The 24727-nt window shown below is 35.4% G+C and overlaps 1 protein-coding gene across 1 annotated transcript in view; it reads left to right on the top strand.

Annotated features, from left to right (window-relative positions):
- Positions 1-19568: 19568 nt before the first annotated feature.
- Mp (collagen XV/XVIII-type protein multiplexin) overlaps positions 19569-24727 on the top strand; it is a 339834-nt gene continuing 334675 nt past the window's right edge. Inside the window, exon 1 of the mRNA XM_090402408.1 lies at positions 19569-20245. Coding sequence (XP_090258534.1) covers positions 20087-20245 — 159 coding nt within the window. The 5' untranslated portion in view covers positions 19569-20086. The remainder of the gene's footprint in view (positions 20246-24727) is intronic.

Consider the following 24727-nt stretch of genomic DNA (forward strand, 5'->3'; position numbering starts at 1 on the left):
AGGGGGGGGGGAAACAATGTTGTGAGAGGCCGGTGCAGGGCGTATATGCCATTACAGGTGAAGGTATGTGTTTGTACTCTCCTTCGGGGACCGAAATGACAGACTGGATTCTGTCACAGTTAGCGTTCTGAAATGCTAAAAGGAGCAAACCATTTTTAAACCTGTCAGAATTAGGGAAAGGCAGGGGGTAAACTCCAGACAGACAAAGTAGACCTGCAATAGAAGGCCAGAGATGCATTATTACAAGCATGACCTTTTCCCCTTAGTTAGTACATTATATAACTTATGTTTGCGTATATATACCACCAAGTGGCACTTCTGACAGATGTCTACTAAGTCTTAAAGCTTGTAAAAAATCTAAGCGGTCTGTCTATCGTATAGAATCCCTCTGATAATTTTTTGAAAGCTTGGTTATTCCTTTCCTCATCTGATACAAGTACATTTTCAAGACTATTAATGGAAATTGAGTTATTACTTTAGCACTGTTTGATTTATTTTCCCTGTGAAAGAATGGTCAAATCGCTGAAATAAATACTAGTGAAATAATTGCTAGAATATTAATGCTATTGTTTTTAAACACCCTGTCTTAGCGATACACCACAGGCGAATTTTGTTTTTACAGTAAATAACTTATCTGATTATAACTTTACACAAGCCATATTCCAACCCCCCCCCTTCTCTTTTCTTCCAATATTTATATTGGAAAGGCCATTCCGATTTGAGGGACTGATTAATCTCCATTATTTCTGCCCCAGTCGTTAGAACATTCAAGCACTCTAGCTTTAAGCCCTAGTTTGAAATATTTCATTTAAATATGAAGATACATTTCAGATATCGTTAGTATACGTCAGAGTATTTCTTATCGAACCTATCACGATGTGCACTCTTTCATTTGTAAAAAAAGTCCAGCAGAGACGTCGTGAGGAATTTTGGCACCTATGGGCTGGAAAGAAAATTGCGCCGTTCTAAAAAAAAAACTTTAAAAATCTAAATTTTTGCGCCTATGTAAAATTAGCGCCTATGGCCGGGGCCACATTGGCCATAGCCTCACTACGCCTCTGATTAGTCCAACAAAATAAAAAATAAAAAAAACGACGTGAGAATGATCAAAATGGCTTTTATCACTTGTTTTAAATATGTAATAACATCAGCACTATGTGGAAGATTGGAATATCGTCTTTATCGTTGCACGTTCACTCAAATAGGAATTTTCTTTTTTGCTGTTGTTATATTTTAACATAAGGACTTTATTATAAAGTATTAATAAATAATTAATGAAGTATTAATAAATACATCACAAATATTTTAATACGCAAACATGTAACATGCAGCTTTGGTTATTAACTTCTTTCCTGAATACGTCTTTGAATTACGATCCCCTCACTGATAGCCATAATCTAATTGTAATTCTGTATGAGATAAAACTAATTTCCTGAGTATTAGATCAATGCACATGACTGTTAACATTTACTGCATTCAATGTTTCGTGTAATCGAGGATTCGTCTGTTTTTGTAAACAAAGCCTGTTTATGAGTCATACAGTTTTGCCATTTTATGTTGAGATTTAATGGAGCTGTGAGCATAGTTTAGTGTCCGGTCATTGCGGCAGCAGAATTATCTGTAGATATCCAAAATCTAAGTGCATCCATTAGGTACACCATTGTATATCTCCGATTATAAAATCCTTCAGACTAATCTGTGTTTTGTATAACTGCTGATATTTTACGAGGTCTCATACATATGACCAGAGCGTTACTTCATTTTTTCCTATAAATCTCTCTGCCCGGCGGCATCGTGCGTGCGACATGCTTGGACAAATTACTGCTTTTGCAAACAAGGTCACATCTCTTTGTATTCATTCCGTCATTTGTGTTCAACATTAAAAGTCAGAGTGGTGGTACCGTGTCACTTGCTGGTGTCTGAGAATCAGGAACACTTGTGCACATCCACTTTGTAAAAATGTAAGGTACTAACCATAACGATTGAATGAGTGCAGTGGCATTTAGATGATGCAAGAGCATTTGGTGAGCATTTAGTAACCAAATGCAACGCTAGGTGGCGACGTGTAATTTAAATTTGTGCAGTCTTCCTTTTAAGCACAAGCTATTAAAGACTCCCTTTTATTTCTTTTTATTTCTCATTGAGTAATAAAAGGCGTAAGCGGATTTTTTTCTTTCTTTCTTTTTTTTTTTTTTGAAACTGTATTTTATTTAATTAAGTGTAAAAACCGTGTATTAATTAAATAAAAATCAGTTGAAGAAACTTAAAATCTTGAAATCTTCTCAAAGCACTAGCAATTCCCGATGAACGGGCTGTGAGGAGGAGTCCGGGACCACGTTTCAGACTCCCAAACGATAAAAAACATCGTTTGGGGGTCATAGTTATCACATTATATTAACGTGCATTTTAAGATTTTATTTTTGATTATATCTTAGTTCATTCATTCATTCTTCCATTGCTGTTAGGTGATTAATGCAATTTTCGTGTTTTCTAGTTTACTTCGGTGAATTCACAAAGCTAGAAGCAAAAGAGCAGATGAATATGCCATCAACCCATTGTACATGGCGTGATTGGCTGCACTTAAACATCGTTGTGTTTCACCTTGAAGTCAGCTGTTGTTCTCGTGACGATTTAAAAAATCCTTTGTCCACCTCAACCCATGATTAAATGTTTCTGACATTATTCTCTGGTTTTATTTACAAGAAACATCGAGAAACCTACAATTAGGAGAGGGCAATATCTCAGACCAGGTGGGCACTCCTATATATTTACATTTGTAAAGGACAGATTACAGGTTTGGCTCATCTTCTAAATAAGTTGCCCTAGAACGATTTCTGCTGGCGTATATGAAAGCACATAAATGTCACTTGTGCTCGGAGGTCATTAAGAACAATGTTTGTAGTACACCAGTGTGGTTTGGTCTGAAAAATGGCTACAGCGGTAAAACTTTTGATATTCTAGTAACGTAGACCTATATAGTTGTAATCTAAAAAGGGTTAGTTGCCCATAATATATACTAAAATATATATTATGAAATAAGATACATATATATGCAGATATCTTAAAATATGTTATGGAGGCATTCAATACTTCCATAACATATTTCGCGATAGAAGAACCTTCTAGAACTGAGATATATGATAAATGGTGAGCATATGATAGCAGAGTATTGCTGGGATATGGGTCTGATTACCGTTTTTGTATTGGAATGTTAGACTTTTGTTTTATTTATTGTTTAATTTTCAATTATGCCATAACTTTAAATTTCAGTCATGAAGAGTACGTATATTTTCTAGAAAAAAACTGTTATGCCCCCCCCCCCAAATAATAATGGATCATTTTTCAAATCATCATGACAAAGTTAGGTATATCATATGATTGGAATGCAAAGGCAATTCGACAAGTTCTTAAGGACTGTATATAGGACTGTGCAATAAATAAAATACATTTAAATAGTTCTGGGACCCGTAACGCAACTTTTCAATGATACAAATCTATAACTGTGTTTCTTGAGTATGCCTTTTCCTTTCTAGTACTTCTTTAAAAAAAGAACTAATTCAGAAAAAAAAAATAAATAAATGCTTTAAAATGCAAAACAAACATTTGATATCATTGGGACAAATTGTTCGTAAACTTATCCAATAACAGGCCTTTTATTTTCCTTTCTACGAAAGTTTTTATACTCCTCGAACAAAACAGAGAGAGATAAGAATCTAATCTGAACGCAATCTTGCGAACAACTTCTCAGATTTACACTATGAAAGAAGCCGATATAAAAACTTCTATTAACTATCACGCATCAATCTTATTTTTCTCCTTCCCTCCACACGCTTTTCCCTCATTTACACACTGCCAGGATCTCCCCTAGCAACCCTTTGTTTCCCAGTCACGATTAAATAGGTAGTAAACTTAGGTTTCTGGTTACTCTTTATTCTCGAGTACTTTTTTACGGTCGTCAGTCAAAAAACGAAGACACAAACTTTCTCGGCGGGCTACAAGTGACTGGGTGTGTCCCAGAAAAGGCTTAATAGACACTGGATAGTTACTTGACACGCACACCATGCATCAACTGACCACACGAAAACCCATCAAGGTCTAAGCTTTCCACAAGAGCACTTTACGGCTACATTATTTCAAATGTTCGAGGCGGTTTCATTAACTTGTTCCCAGGCCCTAAAATACGCCAAGGTCCTCGTATGATATCACAGCGGAACTGATCGGTTAGTTTTGCCAAGTAATTAGATCGGTTCTATGTAAGGATTTAAAATAAACGTGATTGAAGTATGTAAAACAGTGACCACCTTCTGTGGCATTCACCATTTTCTGAGAGTAAAACTTCATTTTATCTGATATGGGAGGTTGGACCCACATTTTCTCAAGTCAACTGTTAGTTTTCGGAACTTACCTTTTATGGCCTAAGCGTGAAAATGCACATCTGTGTACCATGCGTGTCTGAGTCAACACACACACACACACTAAGTGCAAAGATGCTCATCACATGGTGAGTAAGTTATGGAGTAACCTCTCGTCTTAGGAAAAATTATTTTTATCTGCAAGTGAAAGAACGAGACTCTTGAGAAAGGAACTAAATGCCAAAGAATTAAGGGCAAAAGCAAAATACTCTTCAGTCATATTTGGTGAAATTTTGATATCAAGCAAAATCTTTTGTTGTTTTTGTTTCAATAACTAATGTCATTAGTATTACTCTTTATCGTTCTGTTGAGAGTAATACTAATGACATTAGTTATTGCCACTAATTGAAAATAAACATACGTTTATTTTCAATTAGTGGCTTTGTTGTTCTCTTACTGTAGAAAAAAAAATAATTTAGGTGAAAAAAAAAAACAGAAGCGATATTAAAATTAATTAAAATTCTACTATGAAGATTCAATCTTATTTCCTTCTGCTTCTTCTCTCATCTACATATTTTCGTTCCGTTCATATCATACATGCCATGGTTTCACTAAGTAGCCCATATAATGCGATCTCTCATTGTACAGGCTCTATTTAATATCTCTGATTCATCATATCGTAAAACTATTGTCACTATTGATTTCTGTATACATCATGTTACGATCGGAAGTATTATTTACCATTTTCAACTATTTTTTTTAGATCTATTTGCTGATTTTTCTCTAAGCAAAATTTCCAAGAAGTTTGTTCATATTTCTTCAATTCATTTTTTATATTTTAGTTCTTAATTTCTTTCTTATCGTCTAGTCGTTATTTTTTCTTATGTAACATTTCTTGTTTTCTTCTCTTTACGTGCTTTATCTTTGTAGAATTTAATTCGGTGTTGCCTTCATTCGAAATGACAGTAAAAGAAATGTGGAATATCAAAATGATTGATTGTCGTCTTTAACATAACCATGGGAAGTAAATCTCAAGACTTTAATACTACCTTAAAAAGAGAATATCAATGGGATACAGGATATCGGAACTAACATCGATACGTGCCATAAGGATCTAATAAACTGAAAATCTTGAAATGTAATGTTGGAAGTTATTCTATGGAGTGATGACTCTATCAAGAATAGAAAGAACTCAGGTGTGAAGATAGCCAGAGGAGCATCTAGACTTTACAGTGGACAACAGGGCTGGCTTAATGATTTTCAAGAATTTGATCCACTGTAAAGATGAATTTCATTTCCTCCAGTTACAGATGGTTACATAACTGCCTGCTGTTTTATTGGAACTTTTGCAGCATTGCAACATACAGTCTGAAACAAAACGACTTAGGTTCAAATCCTGTCAGTAAATACTTTCTAGTCTTTTTCAACCAAAGCTGACTTAGTCAGTCCCAAATAGTGTGTGTGGGGGGGGGGGGGGGGTGGAGAGTGGTGAACATGTGCAATTGACAGACAATACTCTCATCTCATGGACTTAGTTGCCCCAGTGTTCAACCCAACAGGAACAGAGAGCAACAGTCAAGCTTAACAATAAAACAGGATAAACTACTGTGTCCCCTCTTCCATCAGGTTTCTTTATTCGTTTCAGGATCCCTCAAAAAGTAAGGAATGTTTTAAATTTTCTTCAGCGGCTATAATTTTGTGGTGAAATACTTGTTTAATGAGAAATAATAGGAATTTTACCATCCTTGAGTTTGGAAATGCCTTCGAGATATAGTTCGTCAGAAACTGTACAAAGTGAATATTCAGTGAATAGATAACACTCCAGCATATCAAACTAACAAGCTCGAGAATTTTTGGTCAGGCTTTGCATATTTAACAGAGTAGAGTAGAGGAGACAGATAAAAAAAAAAAATTAAAACTTTTAAATATTAAGCAAGCCTCGAAATGCATTTTGTATTTGAAAATGAAGTGGAAATTCTATATTCCATCCAAGCTAACTTTAAACTCCATTTTTGTTTGCTTTTATTTCTATCACATTAAAATTTCCTTAGGAATAATTTGCATCCTTTGTTTTCCTTGCAAATGGAAAGCAGCTTTATTTGTTATCCGTTATATACAGATTTTAAAATTACAATTCTCTCATTAGAAGAAACATTAGTTTCCCATGCGAGCAAGTGAAAAAGCAAGGGAGTTTTTTTTTTTTTAATCCACGTTTAAGTTTACGAAGTCCTTTAGCCTTACCTTGGTATTTCTACTGCAATTACTTCAAATGTATCGTAATCCTGTTTTGATTAGTAAAATATTGATATAAAAAGGTGTACATGCTGTACATTGCGTATATACCTTTTATTGATCATCAGTCAAGTGTGTTCCATGCTTAAAAAATCACCTTGATAGGAAGAAGTTCTTTGAAATATGCTATAAATTCAAAATATACAATCTACAGATATTCTTTAAAATTATTCTCAACCTTTTTCAATACTTTTGGTAAAGAGCAAAAATCAAACATCAAATAGGTCAAGAAAACACACACAATTTACAAACAAAAAAATACTACTATCGTCTGTGGTGGTGGGCGGCAGATGGCGTTTGCGTTGACACTGAACGACGCGTTCAGTGTAATTGGAGAATTAAGTAGTGGAGATGAGTTTTTTTGTTTTTTTTATACTTAATAATGTGGCTCCCACCCACGAAAGATTTTTATAAACTTATAGTACTTACATTTTTACCGCGGGTGGGCTATTGGATGCTACTTCGAGCAGCCAATAAGTGGGGCAGTGGTCTTAAACTGGGCAATAAAATTGAACTTTCATCTAAAAACAATCGCAAACGGAATTAGAACCCCTAGCCTCACTCGCCCAATCCGGCCGGTGTTTAGTAGTGTAGCGTGCCCTCCATGAGTTCTTGGACTTTTTGGAGGTGTCACATAACAATAATCATAGTAATATCTAGAACAAAGAGATGCTTTGGAGTTTTAATCATGCTTGATAGGTGAAAAAGCAAGGTGGCAGCAACGAAGTGCACATCTCGACATTTGTGAGTATGACAGGCGTAGCATTTAGTTTAAGTCAGAAAGTAGCTACTACTACTAACATAATGAGAATCATGTTCAGAAAACTATAAGATCAAAACGGATAGAACCTCCGTAACTCAGTCGGTACAGACGAAGCTCTTCGGTCGGAAAGACCTGGGTTCGATTCCCGTCCATGACGTGAGGAACCTTCATCTGGTCTCTTTCGATTAAAGGTGAGTTAGCCTGTCTCATATGGAGGTAGAGGGTTTTTTCGTCCCTCAGAACAGGAAAACCGGTCCCGTGAACACACACCGATATACAATCATAAAATACAATCCCTTACTAGGAGGGTTCAACCAGTCCTAAGGGACGGTGGAGGAACGGGGGAACCCCACACGAATAAATAAAAAACCAAAACGGATACCGCAGCTTTTTCCATGACCGTAAGAAGTTTTTTTTTAGGTATTCCACGATACCATAGACCAGTGCTTCCCAAACTTTTGGACGTAAAGGCTCCCTTGAAAAAATTAAAATATTTCACTGCCCCCATCCAAAAAAAAAAAAAAAAAAAAAATCGTAATCCAGACATATATTATTATAATATTTGTTGTATTTATATTCAATACAAAACATACACAGCGAATATTGCAAAAATAGAATGTAAATATTACATTTTTAGCATCTTACACAAGCACATTTGACATGGCACACGTAGTCTTAAAACATTTTAAATTTGTTTTCATTATTTCACGTCCCTCCTCAACAAAACTAACGACCCCCAAGGGGGCCGCAGCTCACAGTTTGGGAAGCGCTGCCATAGACAACCCAAACCTTGCAGTAAAGGGAGCCATTTGCTTAACATTCGAGCCTCCGTACCTCAACTGGCATTGACGATGCCCTTTGGTTGGAAAGATCTGGAAAGGTGCGAACAGTCTCTTTCTAAAGACAACATTTCAGCCAAAGGCAAGTTAGGCGGTCTCATACTGAAGTGCAAGGCCCCCCCCCCCACACACACACAGAAACTCTCGTTTTTCATCCCTCAAAATAGGCAAACTTGCAGAAGAACACGGGCAACAGATACAATTACTCTGGTCTTATAGCCTTACTTGCTGAGCTATAGCATTCAGCCCTGCTTCATGATGATTGTAGAGGACCACGTAAAGTGACTTATGAATAATGGAAGATTACTAACTTATGACCCAGGAGAACCAGTAGTACACCTGATCATCCACTTTATTTATATCCTAAAGTGTCAATATTTTATCACATAAAATGATACCCTCTGATTTTCGTTAGTTTTCAAAACAATGAAGAACCATTCTGGAGAAGGCATTTTCAGTACAAAGAAGATTCTTATGGGCTCGTAAAGTAAACTGAACTTTTTGCAGATATTCAGAACCACCTCCTGTCTGCAGATAGAATTTCTTGGTAAGGAGTGGGTGGGTAAAGTTATCCAGATGGCCGGCGAATATAGTGAAAATATGCAATCTACTTGTAATGAAATAAAACACGTTAAAATGAATAGAGAGAGAGAGAGAGAGAGAGAGAGAGAGAGAGAGTCCATTACTTTTTTAATCAATTTTTCTATAGCAATATTACAAGTGATCGTAATTATTTGTACTTCGATATGCTGGCGAGTACAGTCGTTGTTTTGCAAAAGCTAGTGTTTTCTTTTTTTTTTTTTCATATGAAAACTATGATAGTCGTAGTCTCATTTGATTTGCCAATGGTTTATAGCTGTGTGCTATAAACCATTGGCAAATTTTTTCATTAAATGCAATATCCGAATGATTTACATAACTGCATTGCAATTGCTCTGTTAACGGAGTAAGGATTGCACCATCGCATTCTGACATATAAAACTGAATGGGAAGGTGTCGAATCATATTACATAACACTTACTAACAAATTTCTATCTTAAAGTGACGCCGCAATCGTACTCATAGGTACGTACATACATACGCACGCACAGTAGTGCACTCAGGATTAAATCTTGGAGGGGAGGCTGAGTTGAGTAGACGATTTGAGAATACACACTGTGCAACGCATACGACCTATGACCGAGCATCTGCAATGATCGCTAATTCATAAGTAGTATAGAAATAGAAGACACGACACAACATAAATTTAAAAAATATATAATTTTAATTAGGAAAAGATATTTTGAAAATTTTCTAGTGTTTTCTTTTTTCCCTTTTTCTTTGGGGGGAAGGCCCCTTGTCCCCCCCCCCTCTGGGTGCGCCACTGCTTCGGCACGCGCCTTAATGTATTTCAGAAACTAAAAGAAACTAGCAAGAATATTGCTTAACGTAATGTTCTAGCTGGACTACTAACTTTCGCCAGTCACCCCAGACTGGTGACTTAACCCCAGATGGTACCTTAAACAACACGGTGACTCATCACGGGAGGAACGACGATCAGTCCTCCCTCTTCACAAGATGGGAAAGCGGCAAGTTGCAACTTCCAATTAGAGCCAAGGGCGAGCCAGTGAATATGATATCTTTATTGTGGCGTAAAGAACTTCGCAGAAACTTCTTTGATTCCTATGAGTATATTTTACAGTATTCAGTTTATAGCAGTCTTTATTAATGTTATAACTGTGCGTGCCTGTCTGAATGACTCTGTCTGGCTCTCTCTCTCTGTTTCTCTCTCTCTCTCTCTCCACTCAGAGAGTGGGAGGATGGACGAGGAGAAAGCATCACAATATGATGTAGTCGAAATATTTTAGTTATTATGTTATGATACAGTATCAAATGAAAATAAATAAATACTTAAATATATAAATAAGGTCATGTAGTATGGATGATCCATTTAAGTATTTATTTATTTTCCTAAATAAATGTTCCTCTAATGGCACCTACACAGGAACTCCAACTGGTGCAAAAATACTGTTCCATTACGCCGAACAATTAAATTAATTGCAATCTATAGCACGAGTTGTAGGTTGGGAAATCTTCTCTATCAACAATGTTTCGGTGGTCAATATACTCATTGCATTAGAAGATATATAGAATTACCTAGTTGGGGTTGACATCGGTTATCATTACAAAAGAGAAAAACAGGGCATGAAGACAGTATATTACGTCTGTTTTATGAGAGTTAAAGACAGGTGTTTCCAGTGGAAAAGGAAAATCTTTCACCTCTGTAAAAAGACCAGTTCATTTAGTTGAAAAGCTCTTATAATGGTTCTTTGCTTCCTAGAAAGGATTCAAAAACCTTGATCTTTCCAACCGAAGGGAAAATGTCGCATCCAGCTTCTGAATGCGCTCCGAATAATTCCCCAATGCCAACTTTGCGCATAGGTAAATACTAAAGACCAGAATATGAAAAGCTCCCAAGATCTTTTGCTGTTGTTGTTTTTAACTGGGTATCGACGAGTAAGATTAGAATTCCAGAGTCCTAATTCGTTTTGAGTGGGATGTTACGCTTAAGAAAATAAAACGTAGTATATTGTGATAAAAAAAAGTGAAAAAAAGTAGGAATTCCATGATTTACGTTGTTCTAAATTACAATATTCTGAAATGAAGTTATATAGAAACATGAGATATGTCCTCGTTTTACATTGTTTGAGTGTGCCTTCAAAATATGTCATGTTATGGATGTACCACGAATTGTCTTAATAAAAAATGTACATTTTATGAGATGTACACTTTTTTTTTATTGATCAGCAGTATTAATTAGAACAACAACAACAACTGATAATGCATGTAATGTATTAGAACCATTTTTTGGACTGTGAAAAGTCTTCTTTTTTTTTTATTGTTTGATGTGGTAGTGATGCCGAATAAAATCTACAGAAACAAATTGATTTCACATTCCATACAACGCCGCTTTATTTTATTTTATTTTATTTTATTTTGATTGCTAAGAAACCATGTCGATACGGTTTCAGTAACAATGCTAAGCTAAACATTGGCACAAACAGCTTTTAGCTTGTTGCTTCAGTCTGTGCACTTCGGATTTAAATGTTGATTTTTTAAAAAATAAAGAAATGACGCTATAATTCGGTTAGCGAGTGCAGACATTTTAATTATTTAAATATTTACATTTAAAAATAAGTTTTTATTTTATTTAACATTTTACCAACAAAACGTATTATTTCATATTTCTTTCGAGCTAATAGAAAAGGAATATATCTCAACTATTCAAATAGCATTCGAGTGATTAGGAAAATCATTGAATAAAGCCGTCGTAAATCATTTAATAAATGATGATGATGATAATGAATAAATTTTATTGGATATAATGTCTAAGTAACAGAATTACTGTATGAGAAAAGGCGCCAAAAATTTAAATCTTGTATTGAGTAATTTAAATTTCTGCTATACTAATTCATTAATACATATTAATACATAATAATTCATATCTGCTATACAGCCAGAGATGAATTAATAAAAATAGATATCATATAATTTCTTATTAATTAAATAGTAACTAACTCTTAATTCATTTAATAATTAATCATATACCATAAATTAATAATTGATTAATTGTAATTAATTAATTATTTAATTTACTATAATTAATTTCTTAAATTGGCAATCACTGGTATTTTTACATTTTAACGATAAACCGAAGAGCAAATTTTTTGATCGATAATTTAAAAAAAAATTAATAAATAATTATACATTTTTTATAAATATTCATACCTTTCTTCATTTTAGAACTGCAGTTTGCTGTTCAAAAGATTTAAAGAATTTCAAAATATTGACGACAATTTATTGTTTAAAAATCATAATTGGTCTCAGCTCTTTTTAAAACATTTAACAGCTTTTTCTTTTTGACTGTGCTTTAATTTCTAATAATTAAATTTACTGACGAGACAAAATGTTAAAGGGAAAAAAACCTTTCAAGATGGAAATCGAATAAGTAAAAATGAAGTACCCTCTGTTACAAAAGCCACGAATCTTGTACACATTGATCCATCAACGATAGACCACAACACAACACAATTTTCATTTGTCTCTTTACTGGGCCTTTAATTGTATTTTTCCCTCCTTGTAATGTTACAAAAGTGTTTTATTGGAATTGAAATTATCGGAATCAAATGCCGCTAGTTTATGGCACATACAGCGGATTTTTCCATTTCCGTGTTCTATCCGAATGAGTTATGAGATTCGTTGTGAGCAATGATGTAAACTAGGTGTACCCAGAAGTCGTTCAAGGTTTCTTATCCTGTTGGCAAAAGCACTAAATTATACCTACGCAATGGCGAGCAGTGTTCAACCCAGACCTTCCGCCCGACGATTATAAACCTCAAGGAGGAATGATTGAAAACGATTTTCTCCTCCTGTGAGCATGCTATCCCTGTTGGCTGGGGAGGGAATTTAGATCGTAGAGGAGTTGAAGTAGGATAACGGATAGTAAAGCCTAATTCTTTCTTTTAATTTACTTGTTTTCTCCTAGATGGCACTATGATGCATCGGTTGCTTATTACTATTTATTCCTTAAGACTTACTGCAAGTTTTAAGCTACAGTATCAAGTTTCTTTCTTGCCTTGGAGACAACAATTTTATTGTAACTAAAGAGGACTCAAACTGAATGACACCGTTTAATTAATACAATTAGACTAACGCTGCCATTAGCGCACTCAGGATTTAATCTTGGTGGGGGGGGGGGGAGCTAGTTGAGTAGACGATTTGAGAATACACACTACGCATCGCATACGACCTATGACCGAGCATCTGCAATGATCGCTAATTCACAAGTAGTATAGAAATAGAAGACACAACACAACATAAATTTAAAAAAAAAAGAATTTTAATTAGGAAAAGTTTTTTTGGAAAATTTTCTAGTGCTTTTTTCCCTTTTTCTTTGGGTGGGACAGGGCCCTTCCCCCCCCTTCTGGGTGCGCCACTGAACACTGCTAATTGCTAATGGTTAAAATTAGCACTATGTTCTAAAACTGCACGAAAAAAAAGGGAGCTAAGTGATACGCATTGACGTAGTGTTCGTCAACATCTGCCCTACTGGCCTAACTCTTTTTCAGACTATTTTTGACAGCCTTTAAATTGACGGATATAACTTTACAGTTTTATTATTTTTTGCTTAAAAAATAAAAGTAAAACAGTAAAGTTATATCCTTAAATTCAAAGGCTGTCAAAAAATAGTCTGAAAAAGAGTTAGGCCAGTAGGGCAGATGTTGATGAACACTACGCCAAAGCGTATCACTTAGCTCCCTTTTTTTTCGTGCAGTTTTAGAACACAGTGCTAATTTTAAACGACCGCATTATACGAAGAAGAAAAAAAAAGGAAAAAAAAATCCTTTGCGCTCTCGTTCTTCTCCCCCCCCCCCCACCAGAACGCTAACTATACCTTTGCTAACGATACTTTTGCATTAGTTCATGCTTCTTATGACCTTTGAACCTACTTTCTCTTCTGTCAAACTACAAGAGTTACGGTAAGCACATGCGTTTAGATGCTAGCAGACAAGTTAGGTGGAGCATTCCTATATTTTGACGTTGGCACCCAGTCTGCGGTTTGCAATGTGTCGCTGACCTCCCAGATGAATGAAATGGAGAAGTTGTTGTTTGAGGGTGGGGAGGAGAAGGGGGGACGAGATGCTATTTCCTTAGAAGCTGGTGAATGCACCGAAAATGAGCATGAAAAGACTCCCATTTCTCAGACAACACAATTCATGGACGCCCCGGATTTTATAGGAATAACTAAGATGTTTATCCTCGTTACTCACAAGAAAAATACGAAGAACTGTACTGCAGAAAATGGAGGAAGTGAGAACATAAATCCTTTTGTTTGTTTGAAAGAGAGAGCGATGAAGAGGTATAAATAAGTCAGCATTGTAAATAAAAAGTAAACAAATATATAGTATATAGAAATTACGATATTCACTGAAAGACCATGCTGCTATTTTCATTAAAGTGAGGTAATGAACACAACAAGTGTAGAATGTGGGGCAGTAAAAATTCCGTTGCGATGATCATAATTTTTGAGGCATTCCCATGGCAAATGTTGGATATGCTATCTTGTCTATCGGTCCGTTTTTTTTTTTTCATGCAAGCTACGATCATCATAACCAACGCAATTTTCCGGAAAATTCTAGAGAGCTCTTTATCCTATTAAATGAACCAATCTGGTGACCTCGTTTTCCAAGAGGATGGTGCCCTGTGGATTGTAAGGGCAGTGCTGACTGCATCACCTGAGAAAACTCCTAACTTAATGCCAATGGATTTTTTTCTTTTGAAGATAAAAATGTGTATACTGTTATAGTGAAAGGATTACATGAATATTTTGATATCTCTAGATATACTCTTCCGGGTATGGGTTGAACTGGAATGTCGTTTTGATATATGCAAAACTGTTATTGAATGTCGTCCTCCTATCCAGGTTCTAGGCCAAGTGGCTCGTTCCGGACTCAGTCCATCTTCTTCTTGGTCGTCCCCTATTCCTTGTTCTTCTAGACTTATATGTTGAAATCTTTTTTGGTAATCTTTCTCTCTGCATTCTTGCTATATGTTCTAGCCACTTTTTCATATATTTAATCATTGAGTCTGTTATGGAATTGATTTTAAGGTTTTTAATTATTTCGCTGTTTTTCTTTTTTCATCTAATAGGGTGAGTTTTTCTGTTTTCCTGAGGAATTTCATTTCTGCTGTCTGAATTCTCTGTGTATCTCTTTATCCAAAGATCCAGATCTCACTTCCATATAATAGTGTAGGTTTGGCTATAGACTGAGTCTTGTGTGTTTCTGTACGTAGTTGGGTTTAAAGGTTCTGTTAATTACTTCAGTAGTTTTTATAAAGTTTGTCATCTTAAAATCAATATCTATTTCATTTATGTAAGATAGTTTACAGCCTAGGTATTTGAAATTATTAACTTGCTCAATTATTTTATTATTTATTACTATTTTACTTCTGACAGGGTTATCTCCGTGAAAAGCATGACTTTAGTTTTCTCCGTTGATATTTCCAGGCCATATTATTCTATATAATTCAAATCATAGATCGATTTCTGAAGTTCGTCTTCAGTCTTTCCAAAGATGATCTGATCATCAGCAAAGAGTAGCGTGTCTATTTTTGTATGTCGATCAATTTGGAAGCCACATGTATTTACTTCTCTCCATTTTTTGATAATATTGTCGATATATATGTTAAATAATATGGGTAATAAAGGATAGCCTTGACGGACTCCTCTATTTATTGGTTTCCAAGTAGATTTGGTATCATTTTGCTTTATTGCGATTTCATTATTATGGTATATGTTCAATAGAGCATTGTATAGTTGGTTTGGAATGTGATATTCCATTAGAGTTTCCCATAGTTTATTCTTAGAATTTTGTCAAACGCGTTTATATAATCAATGAAAGCTATGTGTGTTTCAATATTGTATTCTCTATGTTTTTTCTATAATTATTTTTAAAATAAAAGCTGAGTCTATACATGATATTCCCTTACGGAATCCGTTCTGTTCTTCTCCTAACTATGATTCTATATAGAATATTAATTTGTTTGTCAGCATTTTTGCATAGATTTTGTATCCTGTATTGAGGAGGCTGATGCCACGATAGTTATTGCAATCTGTTTTTTGTCCTTTTGTGGAAATTTGGATCACTAGAGCTCTATCCCAGCTTTTTGAAGATTTCCCTCTTTTTATATCTTATTGAATGTGATTCCCTTTAATAGCATTAATACTTAGAGAAATTCCCTGGTGAATTTAAAAAAGAAAAACGCAAGTCAACACAATAAATCTTGACTGGAAATCAGAAATTCTTTCATAGATAGCCTATACACCCACAAATTCTTACTTGAGATGAAATCAGATGGATGACTCCCTGAAAAAGTATTGCTTTTAGCCATCACATTCCTCATATCAATAGAAACTGTGGCATGATGGATAGGTTCATTGTCATCTTGAAAACAGTTATTAATTCTGCAGCTAAAAAGGTCATAACATGTACGTGATACGAAATACAAGGTAAACATGCATGATAAAATTTTATCCCTTCAGAGCTGCCAGTTTCGCCTATAACTAATAATACGAAAGATCCACCTCATATGATTATCGAAATATCCGAACATCTCCCCAAGGAGAAAAGGATAGAAATTTCGAAAACCTACGAATTTGGATTCTTTTCTTTTCTTTTCTTTTTCTTTTTATTTTATTTTTTTCAGGCTTCAGTAGTTTAGCCATGTCGGCGTTGCTAAATTCATTGTTTCCAATGTCTGTCTGAAAACGACTGTTAATTATAGGGAAAAGAATGCCGGAAGTATTTTAGTATTTCCTATTTCCTAATAAAATAGTAGGAAATACTATTTTCGTATTTCCTACTGTTTTATTACTCTCTTTTCATCTTATTCAATAATCACTTGTATAGATAGTAGGTCGCATTTTGTAATACTTTTTTAAACGTTTCTCTGAAGGTAAGTTTTGATAATCTGATGATTTCTGTAGTGATGTCACAGTCCCATTCACACGCATGCGTGTCATGCACCAACAGTTTAGACTTTGAAAACTTTGCCAACATTGAAGTACAGTATCGGTTTTTGCTTAAGAAAATTGCTAAAGATTTGATCTCGGTTTCGTATAATAAGTATAGAGGATGAAACTCCTTCCTAAACAGATTTTATTTAAGACTTGAAGAGTAACACAACCATTCCGGGCGATCTTTTAATTTTCTATTTTTCTGGACACATAGTCAATGCAGAGAACAAAACAAAAATTAAATTAAATTTAAAAAAAAATAAAAAAAAATAAAAATAATAAGAAGAAAGATGTTGGGAACAAAAAAAAATAGTAAATAACAGAAAGATTAAAATACGATAATTTTTTAAAAGTTGTGCTTGAAGCCCAATCAGAATTTTTAATAACCTAATTGCTTTCTCTCTTTTTGTTTTTCTTAAAAAAGGAATGGGTGAACACTCTTAGAAAAAAAATTACAAACGATAGTAGTTACAAAAAGTGTTTCATATATCAACTATCTACTACGATTGTCATTAAAATGTGTGCTTCCTTCTACTCGTTAAGTGGGTGACCTTTTGGGGATCCCTCCCTGACCTTACACTAAGATTGCTATATCTGACAGCTGTCTCGAGATATTCTTATCTGGGCGACGCCACACCCAGGAAAACCTACGACTTTGCCACGAAGATTTCGTGCATCCCGTAGAATTCTGTCCTTATCTGAGTGCGTCAGTTTTCTCTCTGTACACTCGAGAAGCAATTAGATTTGGCTTGGGGTGGGGTGGAGGGGATAGAGAAAGTTTGTGGGTTTCCTTTAGCGTTAGAAGCCTGCAATAGATGAGGAGTGATATGAGCCATTTATACCAAGAGGATTAACACACAGCTCTTCAGGCTGTGAATTTTGGAAAACATTTTTAATGTGCATGTCTCTTCTGTTTCATTACAATATCCGTGGTTTATTAACTCGATTTAACGTAAGTGCATCGATTGTCACAAAAGGGAGAATGAAAGCAAGAAATCACATCCTTTATGCTGCTCTTTCACTACTGAATTTTCTTTCTTGCAAAGAAAATTGATCAACATTAGAAATTCTGTTGACAGTGTATTTCAAGCTCTTCCTAGATTGAATAGTCGCCTATATGTTCTATTTTTTATTTATTTTTTTTGTGGTTAAATGTCCATATTGAGATTAAATAAGAAGATGCCCATGGCATCGATGTATTATAATGATCTATCCACTGCACCCAATAGTACTAAATCCAGCGAATGTCGCATTAGTCCGCCAGTGAGAGTGGTCAGACCGGTTTTGGTACTTGCAATTGGTTACAATGACACCAGCTAGGTGCTATCGCTCTTATAAACGCGATGAAATCCAGAGTGCTAAGACTAACAGCAAAAATAAACTGTATAGCTACTATATAAAGTTCAAGAGACGGTATTAGGTATTAAATCTGTGAACTACCCAATTTCGGCAAATTAAAAATAGTGAACTTCACCACTTATAGAAAAGAGCATTTATTACGGACCATTCTATCTTTTACATACGAATCCACTTTCTTTCTCTATCCCCTTTTATTTTCTAGTCCAAACACTTTGTCTGTCTGTCTCCTCATCCTTTTCTTTCTTTATTTACACTATCCTACTCTGTATTTCACACTTCTCTCTCTCTCTCTCTCTCCATATACCAAATTTCAAACACTACATATATAAACCAACATAAGACCCGACCATCGACAGAGACGCTTTAAGCCTAAAGCCCCCATTTACACAAACAACGCATCTTACTAGCGCGGGACGTTTGCTTACTTTAGCTCATAGTAGCTCCTTACATCTCGAGTGTCAGGGGTCTGGTCCATTCTCAAGTGGCTCTTCCCGTCATCCTTTAAAACCAGACTAACGCAAGAGCGGAGTTAAGAGTCCATTTACTTAGCCCGCCGCCGTAAGTTGACTACACATCTATCGCCTATTGGCGAACCTGCTCGTACTTGAATTTTCCCCTTCACCAGCTACGGGACTGATTGTGTTGTGCGGCACTGGTGCACCTATACTGACTCCCCGAAGTTGAAATCGAGCAGCTGTTCGTCACTGGCTTCGATTGTATGCATCCAAGGGGGAGAAAACCCTCTGCCTTCCCGTCTACTGTTGAACTCTACGAATTTCTAGCGAAACATCTTGTCAAGTGTGCCGGTTTTCCTCCCATCCCTCCATGTGTCGTTAGTAGAGTATATTCTGGCTCACATCATTACAAGACCCCTGACAGCGAGGACTGGGGGAGGGAAAAAGGGATGAAGGATATGTTTCGGTAAGTCAGTAGTTGCCTGGCAACGTGGCCTTATTTGTTTAAAAAAGGTGCTGTATCATGCGAAGATGCCAAACTAGTTGCATAGTAAGACAGGTTATTGACAATTGTTCTTACAATCCTTTGCATTCTGAAGTACAAGCACGAAATTCTGTTTACTGCTTCCTAGACAGTGTAAAGGACCCATAGTTTCCATTGTGATCAGAGACTGCACAGAAGTCTTAAGTGCCTAGACTCGGGACAACGGCTTACCTGCTCCATCTCTGACATCGGCCACTCGAGTAATCTGATCAGGAAGCGGGATGATTTCTGAAAAGTGGCCTATTAGTATTGCCTACGGGACCATCTGTTGCTGAATAAATATATCCTATCGCGTGCTCATAGTCCTGAAGGACAGCGCCCCCTTGTGGCCTTCTGCTACACAGATAGAAGGGGGAAATAGCAGTTCGTCTTGCTACTGTCTAAACATCGGATCCTGGTATTGGTTAGCTAATGGGGGTGTATCCCCACGTGCCAGCGCAGATATACCAACTCTTTAGCCCGCTACACTAGTGACGGGCCAACCGCTTGCGAGCACCGTTCTCCGTTCAGATTTGGCGGTGATAGTAAGCAGTCGACTGACTGTTTTTCACGCCTAGTTTGTGCCCTCGTGAAGTTTTTCATCACCCGCCAATGTCTGGCCATCTGAAGGCTTCCTTCTCGTGTTGAATGAAAGACGTTTGGTGACAACATCTCGCGAGAGAACGCTGTCCTTTGCATTTGGGATATTTCGGGAAGTTTGAAACCGGAGGAAAGGGTGCTTAGCTAGTTGCAAAACAAAACAAAAAAAAAAAAAAAAACGAAACGCTACTGAAGAAGTCACATTCTGTTTTCTTGGTGTGCATAATAGTAGCCAGAAACAACTCGGATAACCCAGTTTTCTCTTACTCGTGCTCAGATACATACATCACAACATGTGGGCAAATACATCCCGTAAGGAAGTGCAGTGACACTTGACGCTAGTTCAATGCAGTGCTCACACACACCTGGCACCATGTGCAATGGAATGCTTGTTCGATTCTTGTACTCACTTTTATTTCTGTTCATTTTCAAGGGTGCTCTCCAAGATCTGAAGATTTTAAGGAATCCCAGTCTGGCACAAGTCTACTGCGAGGACAATTATCAAGTAAGTTTAATTTGGATAATTATTATATAAGAAATATTGAATAATTAATATAAATAAATATAAGAAATGAAATATAAAAGATGTGGAAATTTCTTTATTATCTATATTTCGAATTAACCTATCATTCAATGAAATAAAATTTTGTTCTTTGTTATTTTTTTTAAATGATAAACTATAATTTCTGTGGATTATTCAAAGACTTTGAAGGAAGTAGACGTATATATAGTGGAGGGGGGGTGAGAGAAAGAAAGAAAGAATATATTACCTCTACGCTAAACAAACAAACATACAAAACAGCAATGTAGGGCCCAGACAATAGTTTCCAACCATAAAATGAAAGAATAATAATTGTATTATTATATTTTGTATTCTAAGATTTTAAGACCAAAATGTAAATCATTACTGAAGCACCCAGAAATTTTATTCTGAATAAAATCGTAAACAAGTTCTCACTTTTTTTCTCTCTTGAATGCGCCTATCACATGCGACAATTTTCAAACCTTCATTTATCCTTCACCTACAACCGGGAAAAAAAAAATCATTGTAGTCAGCTGATGTATTTTTGCAAAGACTGAACACACAGGTTCCAAACATAGGCGGCATGGTATCGTCTTTAACTCTTTTTGTGTCTTAAAGCATACGGAAGGCGCCAGGGTAGTCAACATAGCACCTAAAGTGTTTTTAACTGTGCCATTAAATTTCTCTTTCGCTGTCTCTCTCTGGATCTTCGCCATTGTGGATGACTTAAATCAAGTTTATTTAACTAGTTCTGTAACAAGCCTTACGTTTCTAAATATTAACCTATAATATTGTGAAATCATTTTGATCACTCCACAAGAAATAGCACCTTTTACTTCTTTGTTTACAGATGTTATCACGCTATAGGTACAAACCTTAATTCTTGTCGTTATGAACGTGATGATTTGATGTTTCCTCGCAAAATTAGTTTCTAGTTTGTTTGTTTTTTTAACTGTTACGTCAATAATAGTTTGTCAGTTATTTAAAAATAGTAAAATTGCTAATAATTTCTCCGAGAAAGGGTCAAATAGCGTAAAATAATTAGGAAAGTACAAGGATGGATATATAAAATAACACTGAGTCAGCCATTTAGTATTTAAATATCTGATGGCATGCCGAGTCTGGAACATAAGTTTTAGTGGGATAATATATGAAAACAAATGTGGATGTATATTTTTGTTGTTTTCTACATAAGTTTTAATTTATAGTAAAGGCTTAGCGTAGTGTACGTAGATCATTTTCTCTCACATACTTGAACATCGGATTGTGATACCAGTACAAATATTAAGTCGCATTACCAATGTAACGACTTCATAAAATGAAGCAGTTGAATGGTTCTGGTGATGCTTATTCTAATTTCTTATTTCACTAAAGCCTTTGACGGTGTCATATAGAATTTATTGCTAAAAATGAATCAGTTAGTTGTGGATGATTAGAAAAAGGAGGTAAGAAACTGGTTTGACAAAACAGGTGACTTTCTTTCAAGAAAAGAAGCTGAGCATGTGACTAATATTAGAAGCTAATAGTCGCATGCTGTATATCATTAAAGTCGATTTAATGATAGAGAGAGAAATAGTGTGTGCATATAATCGTTTTTGTAGTTTAATAATGGGAAAATGGATGCATTTATGTTACTGAGCTGACTTTAATCTGATGAAGTGTTGGATTCCGGTGTTAAGGTTTGTAAATATCGAATTCTTTAACTTTGGGAACTATTTTAAACAACTAAAGCTATTTGGTGCAATCAATATAAACATTCATTAAGAAGTATGCAAGACGTCCTAACAAAGACAGATAAATTACAGAAAAAAAAAGTCTGTTCTGTTGTATCTTTACAAGTTCACGCCCACTTTTATTTGGGACTGTGGATGGCTGTTTTTGGATTAAAACTTGGCTACTGACTCTTGCGTAGGACTGCTTAATGCAGATATCCGATTTCATTAATAAATTAAATTTCATTTGGAATAACTTTACGTAGTGATTGGAAATAGTAATTGTGACTATCAAAAATTAAATTGTAACACTGATATAACCTAATAACAATTGCAGACAGGGTCGGGTTTAAAATTGTGGCATCAATAAGAAGTCTTTTCAGGATACTCTTACTCAATTAATTAAATGTTATTTGGACATAATAGTTATCAAAATTCATTAGACTAGACTAGACCATGTATTAAACATTTAAAATATACTATTAATAATATTTCATTCATTTCGCTGTAACAGTTGTTTAAATACGACACTGATTATAATATGTAGCCGACCCTTTAACCGAAGAGGGAGTAGAAAAAGAAGAAAAAAATACTGAAATAAGTGTATGAGGCACCGCAATATCTTTAAGATGGTAATTCAGAATAATCTTCAGAGATGGCGAGAGATATCATATTCATGTATTGATACTAACGCGAAAATTTCTAATGTTTACGTTTAAAGACCTTTCACTTTTTTCCTCCTTTATTATTTTCTTTTCTTTATTCACCGATAACTGTTGCGATTGCCCACGTGCGAGTGAGACGCAACATGCTCAAGCCCATATCTGGCCCCCCGAGTATTGTCGCTCGACTACACGTTGTGTGGTGTCACCCGAAAATTGAACATATCTATCGACCGACTTCTCCATCCGTGGGAACAGTGAATCACGAGCGAAATCAACCCCCTCACACATCCTGTGGTGCCCTTATTATCGTCAGAACAACCGCACTAAACCCCGTGTGTTGAAGTAGTGTGGTCCTTATGAATGGCAATATTTGATTGGATAAACTCGAAAGAAAGCAAAAGTTTCTTGGTCTGAGAATTGTTTAAAATTGTAATACCTTGTAAGAAATAAGTTAAATTAAAAACGTAAATTCGTAATTACTTAATAATATCTCCAAATATGATGCCGATGTTTCTTAGGTTTCGTATGTGTGCTAGTTTCCAAATGTTGCTTGAAGGAACTTTGTTCAGCCACCGAGGAGTACTCCCACTTTTGCCTATCCCCAGTCATTTTATGTGTTTTTGTTTTTTTCCGCTTACCTGATACATGATGGCTTTATTCTCATTTTATTAATATATTTCCGTATTTATATATATAAGTAGGAAAATAAATTACATCTAGACATTTGACAAATAGATGGCTCTAGCATCTTCATAGACACAACTTTGTGTTTGGATTATTATAAAAAGAAATTTAGAATAAAAACAGTAGAAATTATGAAAATATAAGTAACCATATTATGAGAGTTATTGCGATTTGGTGAAACAAAACCATCCTTCTGTTAATAACGTGGAGAGAGAGAGAGAGAAAGAAATTAACACAACATATAAGGAATTTTTCTGAAGTTATTTTGTTTTGAATGCTTCCTCTTATTATTTAGAGAATAATAATAATATAAATTTTGAGCTTCCAAGGTAAGTGTATAATCAAGGTTTCTTTACTGCTGAATAGTAGCTCCTTAGTACATATGATAACGACCTAATCCTTTCGTTGAAAAAACTTTATTTCGGTTTTCATTACATGTTTTTTCATGGTACGTTAGCTGGACTCATACAGAAGTGGAGAGGTTTTACATTTCTCATAACGTGCAAGTCGATCGCGCGCGCGCACGCACGCACACACGCACACGCACACACACACACACACACACACACACACACACACACACACACACACACACACACACACACACACACACACACACACACACACACACACACACGTACAATTTACAGACACAATTAGTCCATTACGCATTATATGAGCTACGTTACTATAGCCTGCGTAATTTGGAGTCATCTAAACAGTCCTGTGAACAATCATTGTTAATGTGAGTAATTGAAAAGTAGTCCAAATATTTTCACTGATATAAAAAGGTGTTGGTGAGTATTCAAAATGCATTTTTGCTGCACTAAAAGGTAAAGGCGATTGGAACAATTGGATTATCCTTGTTTTATGTAAGAACCTTTAATTTTTCAGATGGTTATTTATATTTTCTTGTTTGATATATAACTTTCGGAGTTGTTTATAAGATAAATGTCTTTTTTTTTTTTTTTACTTCGAAAGAATCTTAATATGAAAATAGGCATTTGAAACAAGTTTAAAGGAATATGATTCGAAATTTTTTTTCAAATAATCATAATGATAATAATAAATTCATTAACAACTAACTTTTGCACTACCTGGAAACTTTATCAGCAAATCACTGGTATGGATTCTTCTTCAGCTATCCTACTATCCCAGGCAAGTCTGTTAGATTCAGTAAATCTAACAGACTTGCCTGGCAGAAGCAGGGAAAGCTCATGCTGCCACGCTCATGATTTCCAAGGCTTTTGATCGGAAATAGAACAAAGACCTTTCGAGAAAACACTCATCATTATCAGGTGAAAATCCAATTGCGAAAAAAGTAGCAAAGTATAAAAATGATGAAGTAACTGAAAGCTCTGTTCGTAATTGAAACACAAACAGGGTTCTCTTTCGCCTAAACA

Source organism: Typopeltis vanoorti, chromosome 2 (genome assembly GCF_054136105.1).
Source record: "Typopeltis vanoorti isolate ZY-2024b chromosome 2, IOZ_Tvanoo_1.0, whole genome shotgun sequence".
Taxonomy (NCBI): domain Eukaryota; kingdom Metazoa; phylum Arthropoda; class Arachnida; order Uropygi; family Thelyphonidae; genus Typopeltis; species Typopeltis vanoorti.